At 42.4% G+C, this 20210-nt stretch overlaps 1 protein-coding gene across 2 annotated transcripts; it reads left to right on the forward strand.

The window, feature by feature from the left end:
* The first annotated feature begins 220 nt into the window (after positions 1-220).
* On the forward strand, positions 221-18950 carry olfm1b (olfactomedin 1b). Of its 2 annotated transcripts, none has more exons than XM_078272089.1 (6): positions 221-693; positions 6654-6803; positions 7590-7745; positions 10411-10630; positions 14159-14265; positions 16773-18950. In XM_078272089.1, the coding sequence occupies exons 1-6, from the start codon at positions 628-630 to the stop codon at positions 17445-17447; spliced, it is 1374 nt and encodes a 457-aa protein (XP_078128215.1). In that variant the 5' UTR covers positions 221-627; the 3' UTR covers positions 17448-18950. The 2 variants fall into 2 exon arrangements, with proteins under 2 accessions (XP_078128215.1, XP_078128213.1); XM_078272087.1 differs by lacking the exon at positions 221-693 and adding an exon at positions 4718-5278.
* Positions 18951-20210: the final 1260 nt, after the last annotated feature.

The raw sequence follows: 20210 nt of genomic DNA on the forward strand, positions 1-20210 counted from the left end.
CAGCTGTTGAAAATAAATATCAAATCCAAACCAGTGGAGATGTTAATTGGGCAACCAAGTTTTGTTTTATGATAGAACTAAGAGCAAATCATCTTGGGGGGAAAAAAAATCCCTCCTGCCCGCTTGCAAATTTAAATCTCCCTCTCTTGGCGAATCAACTTCCGTTTTCAGCACCATGTACAGCGCCGTCACTCTCATTTTTTTTCATCGACAGCTTTTATACGGCAGCTTGAGGCGGGGAGGTAAACTTTTGGCAATATCGGAGTAAAGCTTTATAGCAGTGTGTATACGGCAGTGTTTGCGCGTCTTCAACCCAATGTTCATCACAGTCCGTCGCAGCGAGAAATAAGTGCGACCACGGAGAGCGAAGGGGAGAGGCACCGAAGATAGGCTCCCGATATGAAATGAATATGCACGGAGACGATTCCGTGAAACAGATCTCTCGCTTTCTGCCACTGGGTTGCTGAGGGATAAAATAATACGAAGGAGGGGGGGAAAAAAGAAAGGAGAATCGAGCGACTTGCAGCGCAAAAGAGAGCCGGGGAGGAAAGGACTGCTGTGCGGGTGGACGCGAAGGGAGTCGATCTGCATGTGAGACCGCTGGTCCACACACACCGGAGGCAAGAGATGCAGCCTGCGAGCAAGCTCCTGACTCTGATTCTCCTCATCTTCATGGGCACAGAACTCACCCAAGTAGGTTTTTAACGCCATTTTCCACATCCTGTAGGTATCAAAAGCTAATAAACCAGCGGTTAATTGGCTTCAGATTCATAGAGAGATTACCCGGTTACCTCGCATTAAGGAGCCCCCGTGAATTAGCCCTCTACCCTCGTTTAAAGAGATTAACGGGTGGGATTACATGATGTGAATACATTGTACTTGACGGGCGCGGATAGATCCAGCAGAGCCCTAATTCCACACCGGGATGACAAAGCGGCTAGATAAAGGGGGAATTATTGCATGATCTGTCAATTTTCCTCATTAGCAAATGGTCAGATTAACCAACTGCCAACAGCCTATTCTGATACAATATGTTGCCTGTAGCTGTCTCGTAAAAGGCCATTGTTGAATTGTGGGCTGCTGCTCTTAAATCAGGTCTCCACAATCAAATGCAGTGTCTCAAAGAAGGTGTTTTGAGCATGCTCAATGACCACAGTGTGACTTAGTGTTGCCTATGTAGGGGGGGGGGGAGAACATTTAGTCCAGCAATGTAAAGCCACCCAGTACAGCAGTAGTAAACTAAATGTAATGGTCAATAAAATGCATCTCTGGAACTAGTAACGACTTCCTGATATCTAAAAGGGCATTTGCAGCAATACATATAATAGTTACTGTTGCGTTAAACTATAGCCTTTATAAATTCTCACAGACAGTATCATGGTGGGGGGAGAGAGTGAGGGAGTGTGTGCGTGTGATTTATTTATTACCAGGCACTACCACCACTGGATTGTAGAATTTGATGAGTTAATTGCCCTTGCTTGAACAGAGAGTCATATTTTATGGGCTTCACTCTTGTGTGAAACCAATTGTCATTAGTAATTGGAGACAACAAAAACAAAAAATCCTATGTGCCACAGAGGTACTATCAATAAATGAATCTCTGTTCCCAGTGTATCTGTAATATACTCTACTCCAAGTGACAAACTCAATACAATATGCTGGAAGTATATTGCTGTAAACCCTACTATGAGAACAATATTGATGTGATATTGCCTTGACACAAATATGCCAGCAATTGCTTAGAGCAAATTTTATGAGAAACGTCAGTGTGCAGTGAGCGGAACATTTTTCACTCAGAGCAACAGCATTCATGTGGAATTACAAACTGGTCATTACTGGTTGTGATTTTATCTCCCTACGTTGAAGCATCAAATGTAGGCCTGTAATCTGAACTGGACATAGAGTGCAGCGGCAGAGTGCAAAGAAAATGCTGACACAATGGAACAATGGGGCTATTTGCTCTGATTGATGGAAGCCATCAGTCAGAGGAGGGAGGAAAAGCGAGCGTGTTTCACTTTGGGTTTTCATGACAGTCGGGTTTGGGTCCTGTACGGTGCGGTGCGGGTCAGAGGCCCATGTTACAGTGACAGTGTTTCTTTGATGGTCTGAGAGTGTGTGTCATCTGTTTGAAGGTAAGTCGATACAAGTCCACAGCCTCGCCTCTCCGCTCCCTTCCATGAGAACAGAAACACAGGGGACACTGACAGGCTCTATTTATACAGCCCCTGCTATTGAAACTTACATTTCACTGTAGGAAGGCCAGGCCTCTCCACATCTCATCTCCGTTTGAAGATATAAAAAGTGAGAGGTGTATCCAGAGAGAGAAAGATGGAGAGCTTTTTATTGCCAGATTACTCATGAGAAGAAACAACAACAAAAAAGAGCCATCCGGGGAGTATGGCCCCGACCTTTGATGCTGAACAATGACGCTCTCTTAATGACCACATTAACCAGTGTGGGGGCAGCCGCGGATCTTTTCTTAACATCTGGCCGAGGAAGCAATGAGGCACCTGATTAGTAGCACGCTCCCCTTTTTAATTCCGCCCTCGTTTGTTCACCTCCAGCCCCTCCGCTGAAGGATGTGGCTTCTGCTTAGTGTTCACACAGAGAAGAATAGTAAGCAGCCAGAGCGGCATCTGTTCCTCACCTAGTGGCTCCCCCATGGCTTCAGGCCCACATCCTAAAGCATCTCACAGACACCTGACAACACAGATGGCGTTACTATAGCCACCACTCTGACACCATGCAACCCACATACCATAGCTCATCATGCAAGGGATTGCTGTAAGCACATTAAAAAGATAAGCTAAAAACAACCAAATATACTTTGCCAACTCGTCCACATCTCAAGCTGAAAGTATAAGGGATCCAGCAAGGGAACATTTTGAAATGGTTTAGGATTTTTAATGTATGAAACCAGACGAATCAGTCAGTTTTTATGTGAGAAACTAAGACGTGGTTGAGCTGAACTGAAATACGCGTGCTGTGATTGGCAGCTTGGGCTGAAGCTATTCATTATTCAGTATGGTTGGTGGAGCGACAGAGCAAGTGGCAAGTGGCCGGTATTGTAAGGTGAAAATAACTTTGAAGGCACACCACAAGCTACAATCTCTTAAAGCTACCATATAATTTGATCAACAGCCCTCTTACACAATCTTATTTATGCAGGGCAACTATATCAGACTGCATAAACAATCATTGTGCGAGTGTTGCTTTTATTATGTTTGCACATTTGAGATCTTGTATACAGAATTCTAAATCAGTCCTTCTGCACCAAGTGTTGTATTGCATGCTTAAGAGTGGTTTTAATTGACAAATCTCTCTATAAATCACTCAATGAATAGTATGATTGATTGATTTTTCTTTCATTGAGTCAAGTGTCTTTTATCAGTGGACCTGTGGTCTTCCTCCTGAGGCTGGGTCATTTGTCTCAACTCCATTAAAAACCAATTGGATCCACACCTGTGAAGCTTAGAAAAATAACTGTACCGTTTTGAAAGCTATGTCAATAGAGGCTGCTGCGTTGCACTGAACTGCACCATATTACACAGGACTAGACTGGACTCTGGACAGCAGTGCACAGCGGTGAGCTGACCCCCGCCGATGCTTTTCACAGTAATCTGTGGAGCCAGGACTATCGTGAGCTCTCACCTCAAAAGGTCATATGGAAGTGAGATAGATAAGAGAGACAAGAGAGAGAGGGGGGCGGGGGAGGGGGGGGTGTGTGGAGTGCAGAGTTTCCCTCCATCTTTCAGTTTACCAGAGAAATGCATTATGAAGCTGACAGAAATAGCTGTGGACACAGAGTCACTCTGGGGACGTCATGTATGATGCAGTGCTGCAATTTTAGGCCATCATCTGGAGCATTAGCCTTCGGGCATGTTGATGACAAATGAATTATTTGTCATTTCTCAGAGTTATCATTCTAAAGAAAAATATGCAACATGCAACATTTAACTGCATTTTCAAACGCTCACACACACTGTCTTGAGTCTAAAAACCATGCATTAAGTGCGTAAACATGACATTTACGTCATCTAAAGTCAATAGAAATCGACAAGTTGGCCTATCTTTTAAAAAAAAAAAAAAAAAAAGTTTTGTTTGGATTGTTTAAATGTTTGCATAATTGTCTTGCATGCTTCCTCGCATTTTATAAGCGCTTCCCTTTTGATTTCAGCAACGCCAAAATCTGCTACACGATGGCGCCAGAGTCACACAAATTAAAATCTTCCCCCTCTGTTTGAGCTCCAAGCACCCAGTAACCTAACCCATCAATAAAACATACCCTGAGTCCTCACACCCTCTCTCATTGAAATGCGACATTCTGCACAAGAGTTTCGTGTGCATTTTGACATGTGGTCTGTGCAGGCACACATTACATCGATTGATTTAGTTTGAATGAGCTTTACCATGCATGATGCTCGTTTCTATGATAGACAGCCTTCTGTCCTTTTGGCGGGGCAGTGGAGAAAGAAATGTCACTGTCCGCCATAAAAAAAAAAAAATCCCTCCAAATTAGTGTCGGCCGACCGCAGCCTCACTGCTCATTGCCATTCCCTCTGGGGACAGTCAGTGTCGGGCAGCTATAGGCGAATCACGCGCATTGCCAGTTATTACCATGAACGGACCCCAACCTGGCTGACATCATTGCGTCTGGCGATATAGATAGATCCGTAGTACCTCCTCTTTTCTCCTCTCATCCATTTGGAGCAGCCTGTGTGTAGTCAGTGGCACTTAATCACAGAGCGCACCGAGGCAGGAGGCGGACCGTCGGGCGTGAACGAAATAGTAACGGTGAACCGGAGAGGCAGCAGTGTGCGGGACAACGCAGACACAGGAGCTATCCAGAGGACGTTTCGGGTTTTCCCTCCTGTATCTTCCACTAGGAAGCAAGTAGTGCAGTTTTATCTCCGTGCCGACTCTTCCGTTTAGGTCGTCTCACCGCGTCCGACTTGTGCTATGTTGGAGATGTCCAAAAAAAGACCAGCCGAGCCGGAGTCCCGGGTAAAACAGCAAGCCGCACTGGGCAACATGACTCACCTCCCTTGTTTCTCACCGGAGTCTGTAGAATGAAGACGGCTTACAAAAATAAAAAATAAAAATAAAAAAGTCCAAGCAGCGCGCAAAGATGTCGGTGCCTTTGCTGAAGATCGGCGTCGTGCTCAGCACCATGGCGATGATTACCAACTGGATGTCGCAGACCCTCCCCTCACTGGTGGGGCTCAATACTACTAAGCTCACGGCGGCACAGGGAGGGTACCCAGACCGGAGTACAGGAGTAAGTGCGCAAGTTTTGCATATTTCCTGCGGCTGGTTGGGTTTTTTTTTTTTTTTGCTGAATGAATGTTGCAATTAAATTCCAATTCAAAGACTTGCATGTGCGCTTTGGTTCATAATTAAGAGGATACATTCTGTCAACGTGATGCACTTTCAAGGCGCATGAAAAAGTAAGAAAGACCTGGAGAGGCATCGTAGATGTCTTCCTCCTCCGTTTGATGTTGCTCCAGATGTCACTGGGCTGCTGTCCCTTTCCATACGAGTAGCCTGCTCTAAGTGGAAAGTTATCGGTCGCTTCATTCTTTTTTTCTCTGGTTTTGATTTAAATGATAGATCCATGGTGGAGAGAATTAGGCGAGTAACATTACAAATTCCAGGGGTCCTCGTTCTTCCTTTCATAGTCTGTGTGAATGAGAGAGGCGTTCAAAGCCAAGGTACTGTTAGAGAGGCAAGATAAAGCGTTTCTTTGTTTCTCTGGCAGGCTCCTGGCAGATACCGAGCTGTCTCTGTGCCAGGATAATAATGTGAGCGCTCTGTCAAGTGGAGGTTTTGCACTGGAATTTAGAACTATATGTTGAAGGCAAATACATAGATACATAGTGAGAAAAGAAGAAAAAAAGTCGTGAAGTGATATTTACTCAGTTATCCTATATGTGATATGTTTGTTTCATGGTTTTAAGAAGATTGAAGCATTTTTACATGACTTATGAGATGTGATTTGATTTAATCTGCTAATTTTTGATATCAAGGCAGGTGCTTGATAGGGATTGTCTTTGTCTTGTCAGCACATCCTTTGGTAGAAAGCAGTGCAGCTGACTGTCAGCCGCTGGGGTTGCTCCTTTTGGATTCTGTGAAGTCACTCCTTCTCACTAATTGACTCAATCAGCAGATCTGTCCAGTGATTTTTCGTTATCGCTGATGCAGTGATGAATATCTTTTTCAAAGTCACTCACTCTGTCTTATCTGATCAGCAGGTTACTCTCTCTCGGAAAGAACTCTTTCTGACGTCACACTTTACACTCAGAGCTTCCACACACCCAGTTCAGCCGTCTTGATTGGCTGCATTTTCTCTTTGTGTGGCTTTAGAATATACTGTATGATGGTGCAAAACGGGTGGAGCCTGGTGGTTTGTGGTGTCCAGATGGTGATGAATACAATGCAGCTTTAGCATCACACAGGCAGAATACACTTAATGGGCAAATAGCAGCAAAGTGACCTTTGTAATTTCATAGACACGCACGAGGATGTGTTTTCGTGGTACCCTTTAGCCTTTTTCTGTTTTAGTCTGAGCTTTTTTTCCTGTTTCTGCTTCCATCTGCTCCAGCATCACCATTCAATTGCCTTTCTTCTCTATGTATCCACTCTTTTGTCCTCAGGTGTTGCCAGCGAACCCAGAGGAATCGTGGCAGGTGTACAGTTCAGCCCAGGATAGTGAGGGGAGGTGTGTCTGCACTGTGGTGGCGCCCCAGCAGTCCATGTGTTCACGGGATGCCCGCACCAAACAACTGAGGCAGCTGTTAGAGAAGGTAATTATCGCTTAACTCCTTAACTTATGACCATAGCAATCAAAGTCATACAATACCCAGAGTGACCACCTTTACTTATTTCACCGACAGTACTTCACACACAAAGACATGTGACACACAACGACACAGACACAGACACACACACACACACACACACACACACACACACACACACACACACACACACACACACACACTCTCTTACCCATGTTTGTGGTCTGCCTTTTGGACAAGAATAGGAATCATGCTCTAATGAGCTCCCTGGAAACCCAACAGGCAACATGGGAGGCAGCTATACACTCGCTCTCTGAGAGGTTGTACTGCACACATCCACTTGTAATGATGCAACCCGGCTCAATACTGACTGGAAGCTAAGGCTAACCCATTTACACAAAAGGAACATTTAAGCAGATCTTTTCTATCCATAAATTAAGTGAATCCCCACATATCTATGTAGAGTAGCTAATCCACACAAAAATACAGACATCAACAGATTTCCCCTGAATTAGTAGAAGATGTGCCAAGTTTCTGGAGTCTATGGACCATAGACCATTGGAGAAACCAAATGTCTCAACAGTATAGATTCTACACCCTCACCATGTGTCTGAGGCCCCTGACTAGTTGGCCTGATGTCAGAATTTGTGAGTCAAGAAAGCCAAGCCAAAACAACATATTGACAGTCTGTTGCGTTGTTTTTCTGCATCTCATGCTCATTGCTCAAATTAGACTGTAAGATATAGAGATAGATTTCATGACTCAATCCAATGTCTCCATATGGCACCTCAGGTCCAGAACATGACCCAGTCCATCCAGGTCCTGGACCAGCGAACCCAGAGAGACCTGCAGTATGTGGAGAAGATGGAGGTCCAGCTCCGTGGCCTGGAGACCAAGTTCAGGCAGGTGGAGGAGAACCACAAGCAGAACATCGCCAAGCAATACAAGGTACGGAGCCAGATCTCCAGCCATTGACCCAACCGCCATTCTGTCGTAGCTGCTCAGTAGCTCATTATACGCAGCCTTACCCATTTTGTGTTTGTGTGTTTCTCACTGTGGAGATGTTGGAGTATTGACTAAACCACCATACTCGCATAACAAGAAATCCATAATGCATGCATAATCAAAGAAGTTCAGTAATTAGATACAAAAACTGAGCTGCATGAATTCATATCCTTATTTAACACCAACTTACTTTATAAATCCATGTGCTGTAATCCTAAATCATCTTGGAAATAAGGAGATTAGAAAATGTTATGTTTATCGCACTGAGCAGATAATGGGGAAATGTTGTACCACCAAGATATCTGCACATGGGACACACATCCTTAATCTAATCGGATTAAACAGTAGACACTAAATCCTTTTGCTTCTTAAAGAATTTAGTGTCAAATCAAAATGGAATAAAGCTATTTAGAATAACTATTTTGCAGGTAGGGTGGGGTATCATTTGAAGTATTTCAAAACTAGTGCTGATATGCCTCAGTTTCTCTACCGATACACAATTTATACTTCCTTTAAAATCTTTTTTTTTCATTATCGATATGCAGATTATTGTTGTATAGTTCACTGATTAACTGTTTGGCCTATAAAATAGTGAAAAGCCCAAAGTGACGTCAGCAAATGACTTGGTTTATCCGACCAACAATCCAAGACAGAGAAAAGAAGTAAATCTCCACAAATAAGATAGCCTGACAAGCCAGACCCACATCAAGATGTTGGGTCTGGGAACTCACCACTGGCAGGGCTCAATCCGAGGGGCGGGATAAACGGTTGTCTTTCAAATTCCCTCTGCACTCAATAGGATAGCGCTACAACCAACCAGAGCAACGCTAGTTGATAGATTAAACATTTGCCGTATCCGGTCGGCAAAACTCCGAACAGATCTTCCTTTTTTAAGAATGTGCTTCAGTGCTTAACTCCAAGTCTTCCAGAGTCGCGGCTAAAGCCGATCCGAAAGACCGCTGTTCGCCAGCAGCAGCAGCCATCTTCTTTGTTTTCAAGTAGCAGGGAATTCACGCAGAACCGTCGCAACTCTGCCGTCCTTATGTTAAGCCCGCCCACCGACTCTATACACAATGTGATTGGCCTGACCAGAATTTGTTTTTTCCAGCTCGAAAGCCAACGGAGAGTTGTTAGACTGACCCTGGCTGCAAATTACATTTGCTGCCGCTAGGGTGCGTCTAGATTTCTAGGCCACAAATAAGCAGCTGAAGTTGAGGAATTTTGGCCATTTTTCTTGAGAAATTACTCAAACGATCATCCAATGTTCAAAATAGTTGACAATTATTTGGCTCCCGATTGACTAATTGCATAATCGACCTAATCATTTCAGCTCGCCATTCAACAAAATAAGTTAAGTCAAGTGCTAAATGTTGTCTTAACACAAGCAGCCATACAAGAACTTTCAAAGTCAAAGAATGACTAAATAAGATTATGAATTTCACATAGAAACACATTTCGGGGAGTACCAAAAAAGCATTGAAGTTTGATACCCCTCCCTATTTGCAGTTACTCACACAAATGGATTGTTTCAGTTTACATGTATTCTTACGTTTAGCACGCTTCAGTGTTTGCGTCATCTTACCTGCACCAATACATTTGTGTGATCCTGTCACCGATGCATGCTCAAAAACTTCATTCAACCAACCAACGCCACATTCAGTGCATGTGTGCAATCTTCTGTAACATGTCTAAGTGCATAAGTGTGTGTGTGCGTTTGTTTGTGTGTCTTGTCAGCTAGGTTAGCAAGCTCTAGCCCCTGTCAACAGTTTGTCATTTTCTTGCTTGCAGGGCTAACTTTAAGACATGTAAAGAGAGCCACAGAGAAGAAGAGGCAGGTCAATTCCAGATTCCCCTGAACTGGGCCACAGTACTGAGAGAATTTGGGCGTCAAAGAATTAATTTACCTTTAGCACCATTAAGACTAAGAAACCCCACCCTTCTCCCAAACCAACCCACTACTGATCTCTTCCTGCATGTTACTGCTGTCAAAGTTTTCCATTTAAAAGCTTTTTTAATCGTAAATACATTTATTATTATTATTATTATTATTATTATTATTATTATTATTATTATTATTATTATCATTAATTGCTGTTTTTAATTTTATTTTATTTTGGCTTTTGTCTATGCATATTTGGTTACTCAACAAATCTATACGTAAAACTATAGACGTAAAATTCGAGACACTTTGTTGTGTGTGACATGTATAAGCATGTAACCCTTAATACGATGTTGCATTTTAAACGATGATGACCAATAAAGAGCTTTCCCAATTGTTGTCGGTGTACCGAGGGCTTGCTTATTAACGGCTGGTCACTGCCGGGGACGGAGCCACCTGCTCTGCCCGTCCAGCGGGCGGAGAATATTTTCCGGGTTTGTTTGCTCAGACACACACCTGCACAGACAAAACACGGCTGTTCACACACAAACACTGAACACAGACACAAACAGGGGGGTCATCATCATGTCAGTGAAGAGGCAGGTTAGAGTGAGAGTAGTCAGGTTCAGACAGGTGTTTTTTTTTCTTTCTTTTCTTTCCTTTTTCTTTTATGGACAGTCTCCTTTTGTCGCGCATGACACTCAACCGAGCTTATTCTAATCCTTTCAGGCCATAAAAGCGAAAATGGAGGATATTAGACCGTTGATACCAGTGTTGGAGGAGTACAAAGCCGATGCCAAATTGGTATTGCAGTTTAAGGAGGAGGTCCAGAATCTGACGTCAGTTCTAAGCGAACTTCAGGAGGAGATGGGGGCCTATGACTACGAGGAGCTCCACAACAGAGTGTCAAATCTTGAGGAGAGACTCCGAGCATGCATGCAAAAATTAGGTAGGCACAGAAAGTTGTTGGCACACACTTTGCTTCAAACGTGCATGCACAAACACTCCCACTGACATGAAGTATGTTGTGAGTGGCCAGAAAGAGAACCTCAGGCATATTCACACGATTCACAACATCACAGGAACATTATGTGTGGCTGAGACACTCTTAACACTCAAATGCATATCACACAATCTTATTCTTATAACACAATCGCCATTTACACTTTATGGTTGTATTCTGTACATGCTCGCCCTCTAACTTACTTTGCTATTGGTATACTGTTACATTTTCAAAGTAAACCATTAGTGGAGTCCATGAGATGGCTACACATGTAATCATAGAACTGAAGTTGCATCCACGTAACTTCTGTACTTTTTAATGCAAATAAACCATTGGACGGTTGTCAGAAAATCAACAACAATTCTAAGTCATTAATAACTCAATCAGCCATATATTTTCTGGGTTCCATCCCTTTAAATTGAGGATGTGCTGCTTTTCTGTTTTATGTAATTGGAAATTGAATATTTTGGGATTTTTGACTGTTAATCGGACAAAACAAACAATTTGAAGACGCCACTCTGAGTTCTGAAAAATTGTCACAGACGTGTTTCACTATTTAATGATATTTTATAGAATAAATGAATAAATTGAAAGATTAATTGATGGCAGTCCTACAAGGCCAACCTTTAAACTTTGTATTTTTTTGGACACTTACACAAATGTCGTTGTAATACACTACAGCAAAATTTGCAAACCCGCATGAATCTATGTTAGCGTCCCACAAAACTGGCTTCATTTGATGAAATAGATGGGGGATGTTTAAAAACATGATTAGGCATGAGGTGTTTTGCATGGTTTCACAGGTACACACACACACACACACACACACACACACACACACACACACACACTAATGGTTATCATACAGAGGAAGAGAGCTGCAGACAGCAAGTTCCCATCACAGTCTTATCTTTGCTTTTAGCCCCTGTCTCATTCTCTTCACACCTCTGTCACAGCCCACAGTGCTAATAGATGCGCACCCACACAACAGTGACTAAGATATATTACAAGAGCAGAGACACTTACACATCGCACATCACGGGTATATTGTGTCCCTGTTTCAAATTATTCACAGTGCAAACTGACAGAGAGAAATTGGGAAAAACTTTTGGTTACAAAGCCGACTGTTCGTTTTGGACAGTAGTCGAGACACAGTGATTGTATTTAAATTGAGGATTTAGAGTACACAAAGCAGACACCCAATCTCAGCTCCCCAGTTACTTTCTCTTTATCTATGCACAGTTCATTTTTCTTTTCTTTTTTTTACATCTGCTGTCACTACCTACCAAACTGGAGAAGAAGTCTTGTCCTTGTTTCCGCTTTCAGTTCAATAAACATGCCGCTGCTCACATTTGTGGTCAGCCTGCCAAAGATAGGAGAGCAAAGAACTACGGGAGTTACGTTGTGTGTGTGTGTGTGTGTGTGTGTGTGTGTGTGTGTGTGTGTGTGTGTGTGTGTGTGTGTGTATATGTGTGTGTGTGTGTGTGTGTGTGTGTGTGTGTGTGTGTGTGTGTGTGTGTGTGTGATCAGATGAGATAAAGGCGAGGTCACCCAGCGAGGGACTGGCTCAGGCAGAACAGAGGGTGGCTATTCCTTTTATCTTCACATGATTGCAGAGGCACTCATGCATAGTGCACACAAACACACTCCACTACACTCCCGTTATTAAGATTAAACCTGTGAAGGTCACTATTAGCATCAAAAAAGCATGACAAATTAGCATCAGCAGATCAACAACGTGTGTGTGTGTGTGTGTGTGTCGGGGGGGGGAGATAAAGTGAAGGCGAGCAGGGAAAGTGAAAGAGTAACTAGGGTCCCTGCAGAGCTGTCCTTCAAATTGTTTTGTGCCGGAGAGACTAACAGACCGGCGGCTGCTGGGACACAATGGCCATCGATCAAGGGGCCATGCCAGCTTGCTGGGCAATAATCAAATAAATAAATCACCCTGTGTCGTGCCCCAGCAACGTGGTGGCACAGTGAGCTTCAGGCAGATCCAGTCCCTTCACACCGAAACACTGATGAATGGAGCCGGAAAGTCATACCGGCACATAAACCCCTCTGCCACCTGTCCTGCATCCGTTTTTCTCACCTTCCATTTTCTCCGTCGAGAATAAATTTACTGATAACTTTGGTGAGTACAATGTTATCATAACTGTTACACCCAGAACTACAAAACTAACGCCCACATTGAAATAAACCAAAATGATCCTTTAAAAACAAATATTCCTATCTAAATCCTGGGTAAAGGCTGATGCGGTTTCTGTTATATCGGCTGTAGTTACCATCAGTTTTTCAACTGCTCTGCTTCGGCCCTGGCAAATTCAGGTCAAAAGGGGATTAGACCCTGTGTGCATCTCCAGAATGCAGATCCATCAGTGGGCTCTCCTGCAGCCTGCAACAGTAGTGTGATCTAAAGATAGAGGGCGTGATTAGAGAAAAGAAATAAATAAATCAATGCCCAATGTATTACTGCAGTCTCTAATCCCACTGAGGGTTACATAAAGGACTCAACCCCCACTAGAAATAGTAGATGCTGCTCAAGTGACCATGTGTTTGTCTCCCAGCCCGCAGCTGAGGTGTGATGCCCACACATACTCGAAGCGCGACATATGTCGCAGACACACAAACAAATATGCAACATTTTCATTATGTAAGAGGAAGAAATTTGACCAGATGAGACGATGGAGTGTGACAGATAACTGAATGAGACTAGCCGAGGAAATGTAAATCAAATGTGTATTGTGTGACTTTAAAGAGAAATGACATTTCACAGCAATTAAGAGCAAGAGGGATGATACAAAGAAAGAGGGATGATGAGTGTTATAGTGAGGGGTTAATGGATGCAACACCTCACCGAGAAGGATGTTAATGAAACCTAAAATGAGCCATCGTCACAGTCCCACTCTTTAAATTAGCATGTCAGAACGACTCATTACATCCATACATACATAAAATTAACTCGTCAAAATCTTCTAATTGACTTTTGTCTTGAAATACCGCCTATTTCTGAATGAGTGGATGTGCTGCAGTGGTGTTGTGATGGGTTGTTATTTGGAAAAACCATGTCTAATTTCTTCATTAGAAAGGGTACATTAGTCAGGGAGGGACACATTAAGAAATTTACATTAACACCTCTTTCAACACTAATTAACACTACAGCAGCTTATGAGCAGCACACTGCAGCAGAATACACACTCCCTTTCCTATTCCCTCTTTCTCTCACTTTCTCACACATCCACACAGAGATAGTAAAACAGGCATTAGCACATGTGAACTGAGTAACAAGCACCTCGTGTGAAGTATATCATGCATAGAGAGAGAGGCAACAAGCCATCGACATCCCTCAATCTTCAGGCAAACCCATTTGGATTTAAAGTAAATGAAAGTGAATCCCTCGTAATAGATTTTTAATTAGTCTAAATACCCGAATGGGTGTTGCTCTAGATGTTCCCGTCTCACTGCTTTCCTTTGCAGCATGTGGCAAGCTGACGGGCATCAGTGATCCCATCACCATCAAGACGTCTGGATCCAGGTTCGGTTCCTGGATGACCGACCCTCTGGCTCCTGAAGGAGATACACGGGTATGTACCGCTGCATACAGTCACACAATGGATGGGAGTCATCTGACTTGTCAGTACCATAAGCTGTTATGGAATCAGCTTAAATCATAATTTTACCAATTTGAGTCCAAGCTTGAGGTTTGGTTTCTTTTTGCTAAATAAAAAAAAAAAATGTTTTATATAAAATCATCAAACAGGTTTTGAAATGAAATCGTTTTGGGGTACTGAACCTTTGGTATCCTATCCGCACTACTTGTGGAAAATGTAAAAACCAAACCAAACCAAAATGTAAAGCCAGTCCTAGTCTTAAAGCTATGAAATTCCCCTCAGCTGTACGGAACATTTTACTGTCTTTCAGCTCATACTTTTGGCTCTACAGCCCACACCCTACCCTGCATCAAAGAACAGACAAAGTTAGCGACTGGCTGATAAACATTTAGAGACTAAAGAGACAGATATTTCCTTAAGGAGTTAGTGGAGATCAGACCTGAGCTGCAGGTAGAAGGAGAGTGAATGTTACTTTAATCAGGCGGCCAGAAGCATTATTCCAAATGAATGCTTAATTTTGCTCCATGTTTGCTAGCTGATAAATAGGAAACTGTTTGCTTACATGTTATAAATAAATATCCGCTTTGTAAAGTGATATATATATATATATATATATATATATATATATATATATATATATATATATATCTATATATATATATATATATATATATATATAGATATATATATATATATCTATATATATATATATCCATCCATCCATCTTCATCCGCTTATCCGGGGTCGGGTCGCGAGGGTAGCAGGTATAGTATATATGTCGATGTTATATGATCCTCTAGGTTTTACAATGCTGTAATTTCTAGATCAGATTTAACATTGTTTGTGATTTCTGATTCATTATACGTAAGTGTTTTTACAAAACAGCATTCAGACTTTTTTTTTAACTTTCAAAATTTGAATTTATCTTATCTTATCTGAGCCTGCAGGTGCATGCTCAAATGAAAACAGAAATGTTTAGTTTTTTTCAGCCTAGCACGTTCAGTGATGTTTAACATACTTTGATCATAGTTAAAATCATTTGTGAGATACAAATTGTCACGTAATAATTGCAATACATAAACCTAGTTTTTCCTCTGTCCTTGCCACACATAAAACACAAACAAAAAAAAAACATACAATTGCATTGCAACAATTTTGATCGATTAATTATTATTAATTATAATTTTGTAAGCAAAGATTCACTGGTTTTACCTTCTTCAATGCCTTGGTCGAACAACACAAGCAAGTTGAGAAATTTGAGATGGGGAAATTGATAATAATGATCCTAATACAATCCCACTGGCTGTAAACATGTAATGCTGATGTACCTGCAACACAAACAGTTTGCCAGACCTTAAGGTAAGAGTTGGCCTTGATCATAGGTCAAGGTCAACTCTCGCTGTGAAATGTATTTAACGGTCTGTGTTAATTGGTTACTGTCCTTTTATCAGCTGACTGCATCTGATTTCCCTCTGACTGTGCGGAGTGGGGCTTCTGTTGGCTCAATAAATGGGTTTGCTTTCATTAGTAAAAAACATTAAAAATTAAAGGCCAGGGATACATCTATGTGGTATGAACAGGAAGTTTGCCAGCGGACAAGGAGCTGGCAATGAATACAGTTTATTTGTCGGCTACATGCTCTTTGTGCACCCGCTTTATGAGACACATTTATAAGAGACATAACTCTCATTACCACATGGGAGGAAAGGGGATACAGAAGAAGAACCTGCAGCAAACAGTACAGTAGCTGTGTAAATCTGCAGTTTGCTTCCTTAAGGGTAATTGTCATGACAACACAGGCTGTATAATGTATATTTTAAAAAAAAAAAAATCCTCAGCAGCAAGGGTTACTGCTGACGGAACGTTTTTGTGTGGAAACTAATACATTTTGAACAGAACACAAAAGGTGTGCTGTGTTATCAAAGCGTAGAGAAAGAAGAATGATTGTAATTGATGGGAGCAGACAGTTCTGCTCCATTTCTTTTTATCTCGAGGTTTCCATACCTTGGCTTTTTTTTTCTTCTGTGCCCTTGGAGACCTGCTTCTTTAGTATGAATCATTTTAAAGTCAATTACAGCAACTCATGGAAGCAGGTAGGGGAAGGGCTTCAGGTGTCTCAGTCCCTCGGAGACTCAGGAAGTGTTTGAGCCTCTAGCAGCTCCGGAGTAAGAGCTCTCTGCCCACCACCGCAGGGGCCAACAGGAAGCAGGGTCGAAGCAGCTGAGACAGGCCTTTTCATCTGGAATGATGGGCATTATCCCTGCGGGGCCCAGCTCATGCTACCCTGCAGCTGTCATGATGACTTGTTTGTATTCAGAAGCTGCTGGACCTCAGCTTTGTCTGCTCCTTGAGGAAGTCTCAGCGCTAACATAATTGGGATGCTTGTTGAGGGTGTGATTTGATTTATTCTGTGTGTGATCTGCATAAAAGACTGTTTGATGCAAATACATTTTTTTTCTCCTCCTTGTCATGATGTTTAGGTCTGGTACATGGATGGTTACCACAACAACCGCTTTGTGCGGGAGTACAAGTCGATGCAGGACTTCATGACGTCAGACAACTTCACGTCCCACCGGCTGCCCCACCCGTGGTCAGGAACAGGTCAGGTGGTCTACAACGGCTCCATCTACTTCAACAAGTTCCAGAGCCACGTCATCATCAAGTTCGACTTCCGCACCTCTTCCATCAGCAAGTCCCGGCAGCTCGACTACGCCGGCTTCAACAATGCGTATCACTACGCCTGGGGCGGCCACTCCGACATCGACCTGATGGTGGACGAGGGAGGCCTGTGGGCCGTCTATGCCACCAACCAGAACGCCGGCAACATTGTCCTCAGCAAGCTGAACCCCAACACGCTGCAGATCATCAAGAGCTGGACCACCAACCACCCCAAAAGGAGTGCCGGCGAGTCTTTTATGATCTGCGGCACGCTCTACGTCACAAACGGCTACTCAGGAGGCACTAAGGTGTACTACGCCTACTCCACCAACTCCTCTACTTACGAGTACATCGACATTGCCTTCCAGAATAAGTACTCGCATATCTCCATGCTGGACTACAACCCGCGTGACCGAGCCCTCTATGCCTGGAACAATGGCCACCAGGTCCTCTACAATGTCACATTGTTCCACGTTATCCGCTCAGAAGAGCTGTAACCACGGAAAATGGATTACATACATAAATACATATTGTCTGTGTAGAGATCTCCCTATATAGCCTACAAGAATATATCTGCGAAAGAAAAAAAAGACTCTATGGCAAGATCATTCTATTTATAATATGAAATAACTTTTACTGAGAGACTGCATCAGCAGTGAATGCAACTTGGATTGAATGTGCATATACATGACACTGAAAACTAAATCGAAAATTGAAGGGTTTCATTCCAAAATGTGATATATTTGTAACAGAAAAGAAATGCTTTATCAGTTAATATCACAATATCACAGGTGATTGTTAATAAAACAGAACTGTTTTGTAAATAAAAGGTCTTAATATAACTAATAGTTACCCATATTAGACTTTATTTTAATAGTTGCCATCATTTTGTTGGAGGTATTTTATTTTGGAATGAAACTCTTTCATTGTTTGCAGCATAGAAAATGATTGTAAAAGTAGACTAATATATCAGATAAAAAAAAAAAAAAAAATACAAAAAATAACAGATGCCAAAAATAAAAAAAGAACTCATCACGCCTTTTTTATATCATGGCTATATCGTGTGGCTCCATTTCTTCTGTAGAAATCCTCCCGGCTGAACTTTTCTTTTGGTCAATGGGGGTCCTGAAATGAAGACTGTTGGTAATAAACTGCTGGATCCCCAGGCCCCATGGACAGACAGAAAAGTGGGGGGTCAGTCTAGTCAGAAGACTTGATAGCCTAATGGGTGCGGTCAGTCATATCGTTTTTATCAAGTACAGTAGCAAATCAAAAGTCTGTAGAGAAACAACAATAACGACATCCACTAAAAGACCTGAAGGCACTGACTGTTGACAGCGCTGTTGTTTGAGATGATTTTCCTGTTAGTGACTTTGTGTGAAAAAGGCTTTCTTTGCATGAGTGTTTTCTATCACTCCTGGCTGCTTTTCTGAATGTCTTTTGCTGTATACTATATAAAAAAAGGAGGGAGGGATGGGGAACAAGGTAGAATACCTTTGGGATTTGAGGATATGCAAAGATTTTTTTTTCCTGCCACCCTTTCTAATTAGTTTTTTTTTCTTTTTCTTCTTTTTCTTTTTCTTTGCAATCATTTTCTTTCTCAAATGTTCTTGTATCACTGTAACTGTTGGCACCGGTTTTGCCTCTGTGTATTTGTTTATTTGGACTGCGTGGGATGAATCTATCTAGCACACATCTCTCCGAAGGAAGAGAAAGAAAAAAAAACCCAGAATGTATCGAGTATTGTATCCTGGGAACCTGGTCCTCCGATCTTCAGTTCATATCATGCGACTGTAGTAGGGAGTTTTGTTTCTTTTTTTTATAGAGGATAATCCTGTCCTATGTCATGTTCCTCCTCCCCCGCTAGTGAAGAATAATGCTGTATAAATGTATACCCTTGCAGAGGACAAAAGCTTTTCACTCTTTTTGTGCTTTGCTGGACGTGTTGTATCTGAGATGAGATAGTTAATGATTCGTGTCAATAAAACAGAGAAATCTGACGCTTGGATTGTTGCCTTCAAAAGCTACAAGCCGCCATGTTACGGTACACTTAGTGCATGGAGATTATTTTTTATATCTAAACTAATGCTCTTAATTCTTGCCTTTTGGGTTCTCCTTCATTACGAATGAGAGGTCACTTTGTTCGTTTGTTGACTTGTGGGAAAAGATTAAGCATTTACAGACAGAAAGTCTTAAGGCAGCTACACACCGGGCCGATAATCGGCTGTTGAACAGTCTGGCGAGGTCGGTGACTCGAGTCTGTTAGGTGTGTTCCGTGCAGTCGTCCGTCCGAGGGGCTGTCGGCCTTCATTTTCTCGTGGAGACTGATCAGTCCAACTGCCTTTTCTGCCAACGGTCGGCCGTCTGGTTGGTGTGTAACTGCCTTTAAAGCGAGGCTACGTAGCATTTCCAAAGAAGAAATAACACATTCTTCCTTTTACTAATCAGAAGTTGAATTCATACTACATACTTTAGGCCCTGGGTCTACCAGACGTAGTGGTTAAGGGAAAAACTCAGGAGCAGCACAGCTCATTTCACGCAATTGAGGAAATAATTTACGCAGGCAGTACAGTTTAACCACGGTGTGTTATCATGTCGTGCTGTCCCAACTCTCTGAAATTCCTGTCTTCTGAAGGTTTATTTAAACTCATGCTGGAGGCGTTAAGTTTAGCTGAACCATCAATGTAACCAAAGATATTGCAGGCGCCTAAAACACAGATGCTTAAGCCTAGTTCAGCCTATCTCTCTCTCTGGGAAGTATGCAAAAGTGTCCGGTCATGAAACAAAACATTTCCTTATCATGCAGCTGCCTAGATTCCCTGAATCTATGGAGGCACAAAGTTGAAGTACTCCTCTGCCTGGAGAGGTTATGAGTTTATGTTGGACAATGACTTGAATGAGACTGTCTAGACCAGTGGCTCTCAACCTGGGGTTCGGGGACCCCTCAGGGGGGCGGCAAAGATCACAGGGGGTGCGCAAGTCTTTATCTGGTTTGAGGTTGAGGTAAAAAAAAAATATTTGCACATGTTGAACAAATTATGTAATACACTAGAATATATAATGTATACAAAAGTCTGTATAAAAACGATATATTTTTGTTCTCGCTTAAAATTGTAGGCAGGCTACTTAGTAGGCCAAACCTCCAGGACCTCTTAACCTGTGGCCCTTGCTGTCATCAGGTCAGCTGCTAGCTGCTATCATCCTCGTTTTTCCTGCCGCCACAGAATCACTATTTTATGAATGAAACGTAGAGGAGAAAC

The sequence above is a fragment of the Sander vitreus genome, chromosome 16 (genome assembly GCF_031162955.1).
Source record: "Sander vitreus isolate 19-12246 chromosome 16, sanVit1, whole genome shotgun sequence".
Taxonomy (NCBI): Eukaryota; Metazoa; Chordata; class Actinopteri; order Perciformes; family Percidae; genus Sander; species Sander vitreus.

Coding starts and splice junctions, on each gene's coding strand:
- olfm1b (XM_078272087.1), top strand. CDS start 5,129: ATGTCGGTGCCTTTGCTGAAGATCGGCGTCGTGCTCAGCACCATGGCG. Junction 7,746..10,410: donor ACATCGCCAAGCAATACAAG/GTACGGAGCCAG, acceptor TAATCCTTTCAG/GCCATAAAAGCGAAAATGGA. Junction 10,631..14,158: donor AGCATGCATGCAAAAATTAG/GTAGGCACAGAA, acceptor TTTCCTTTGCAG/CATGTGGCAAGCTGACGGGC.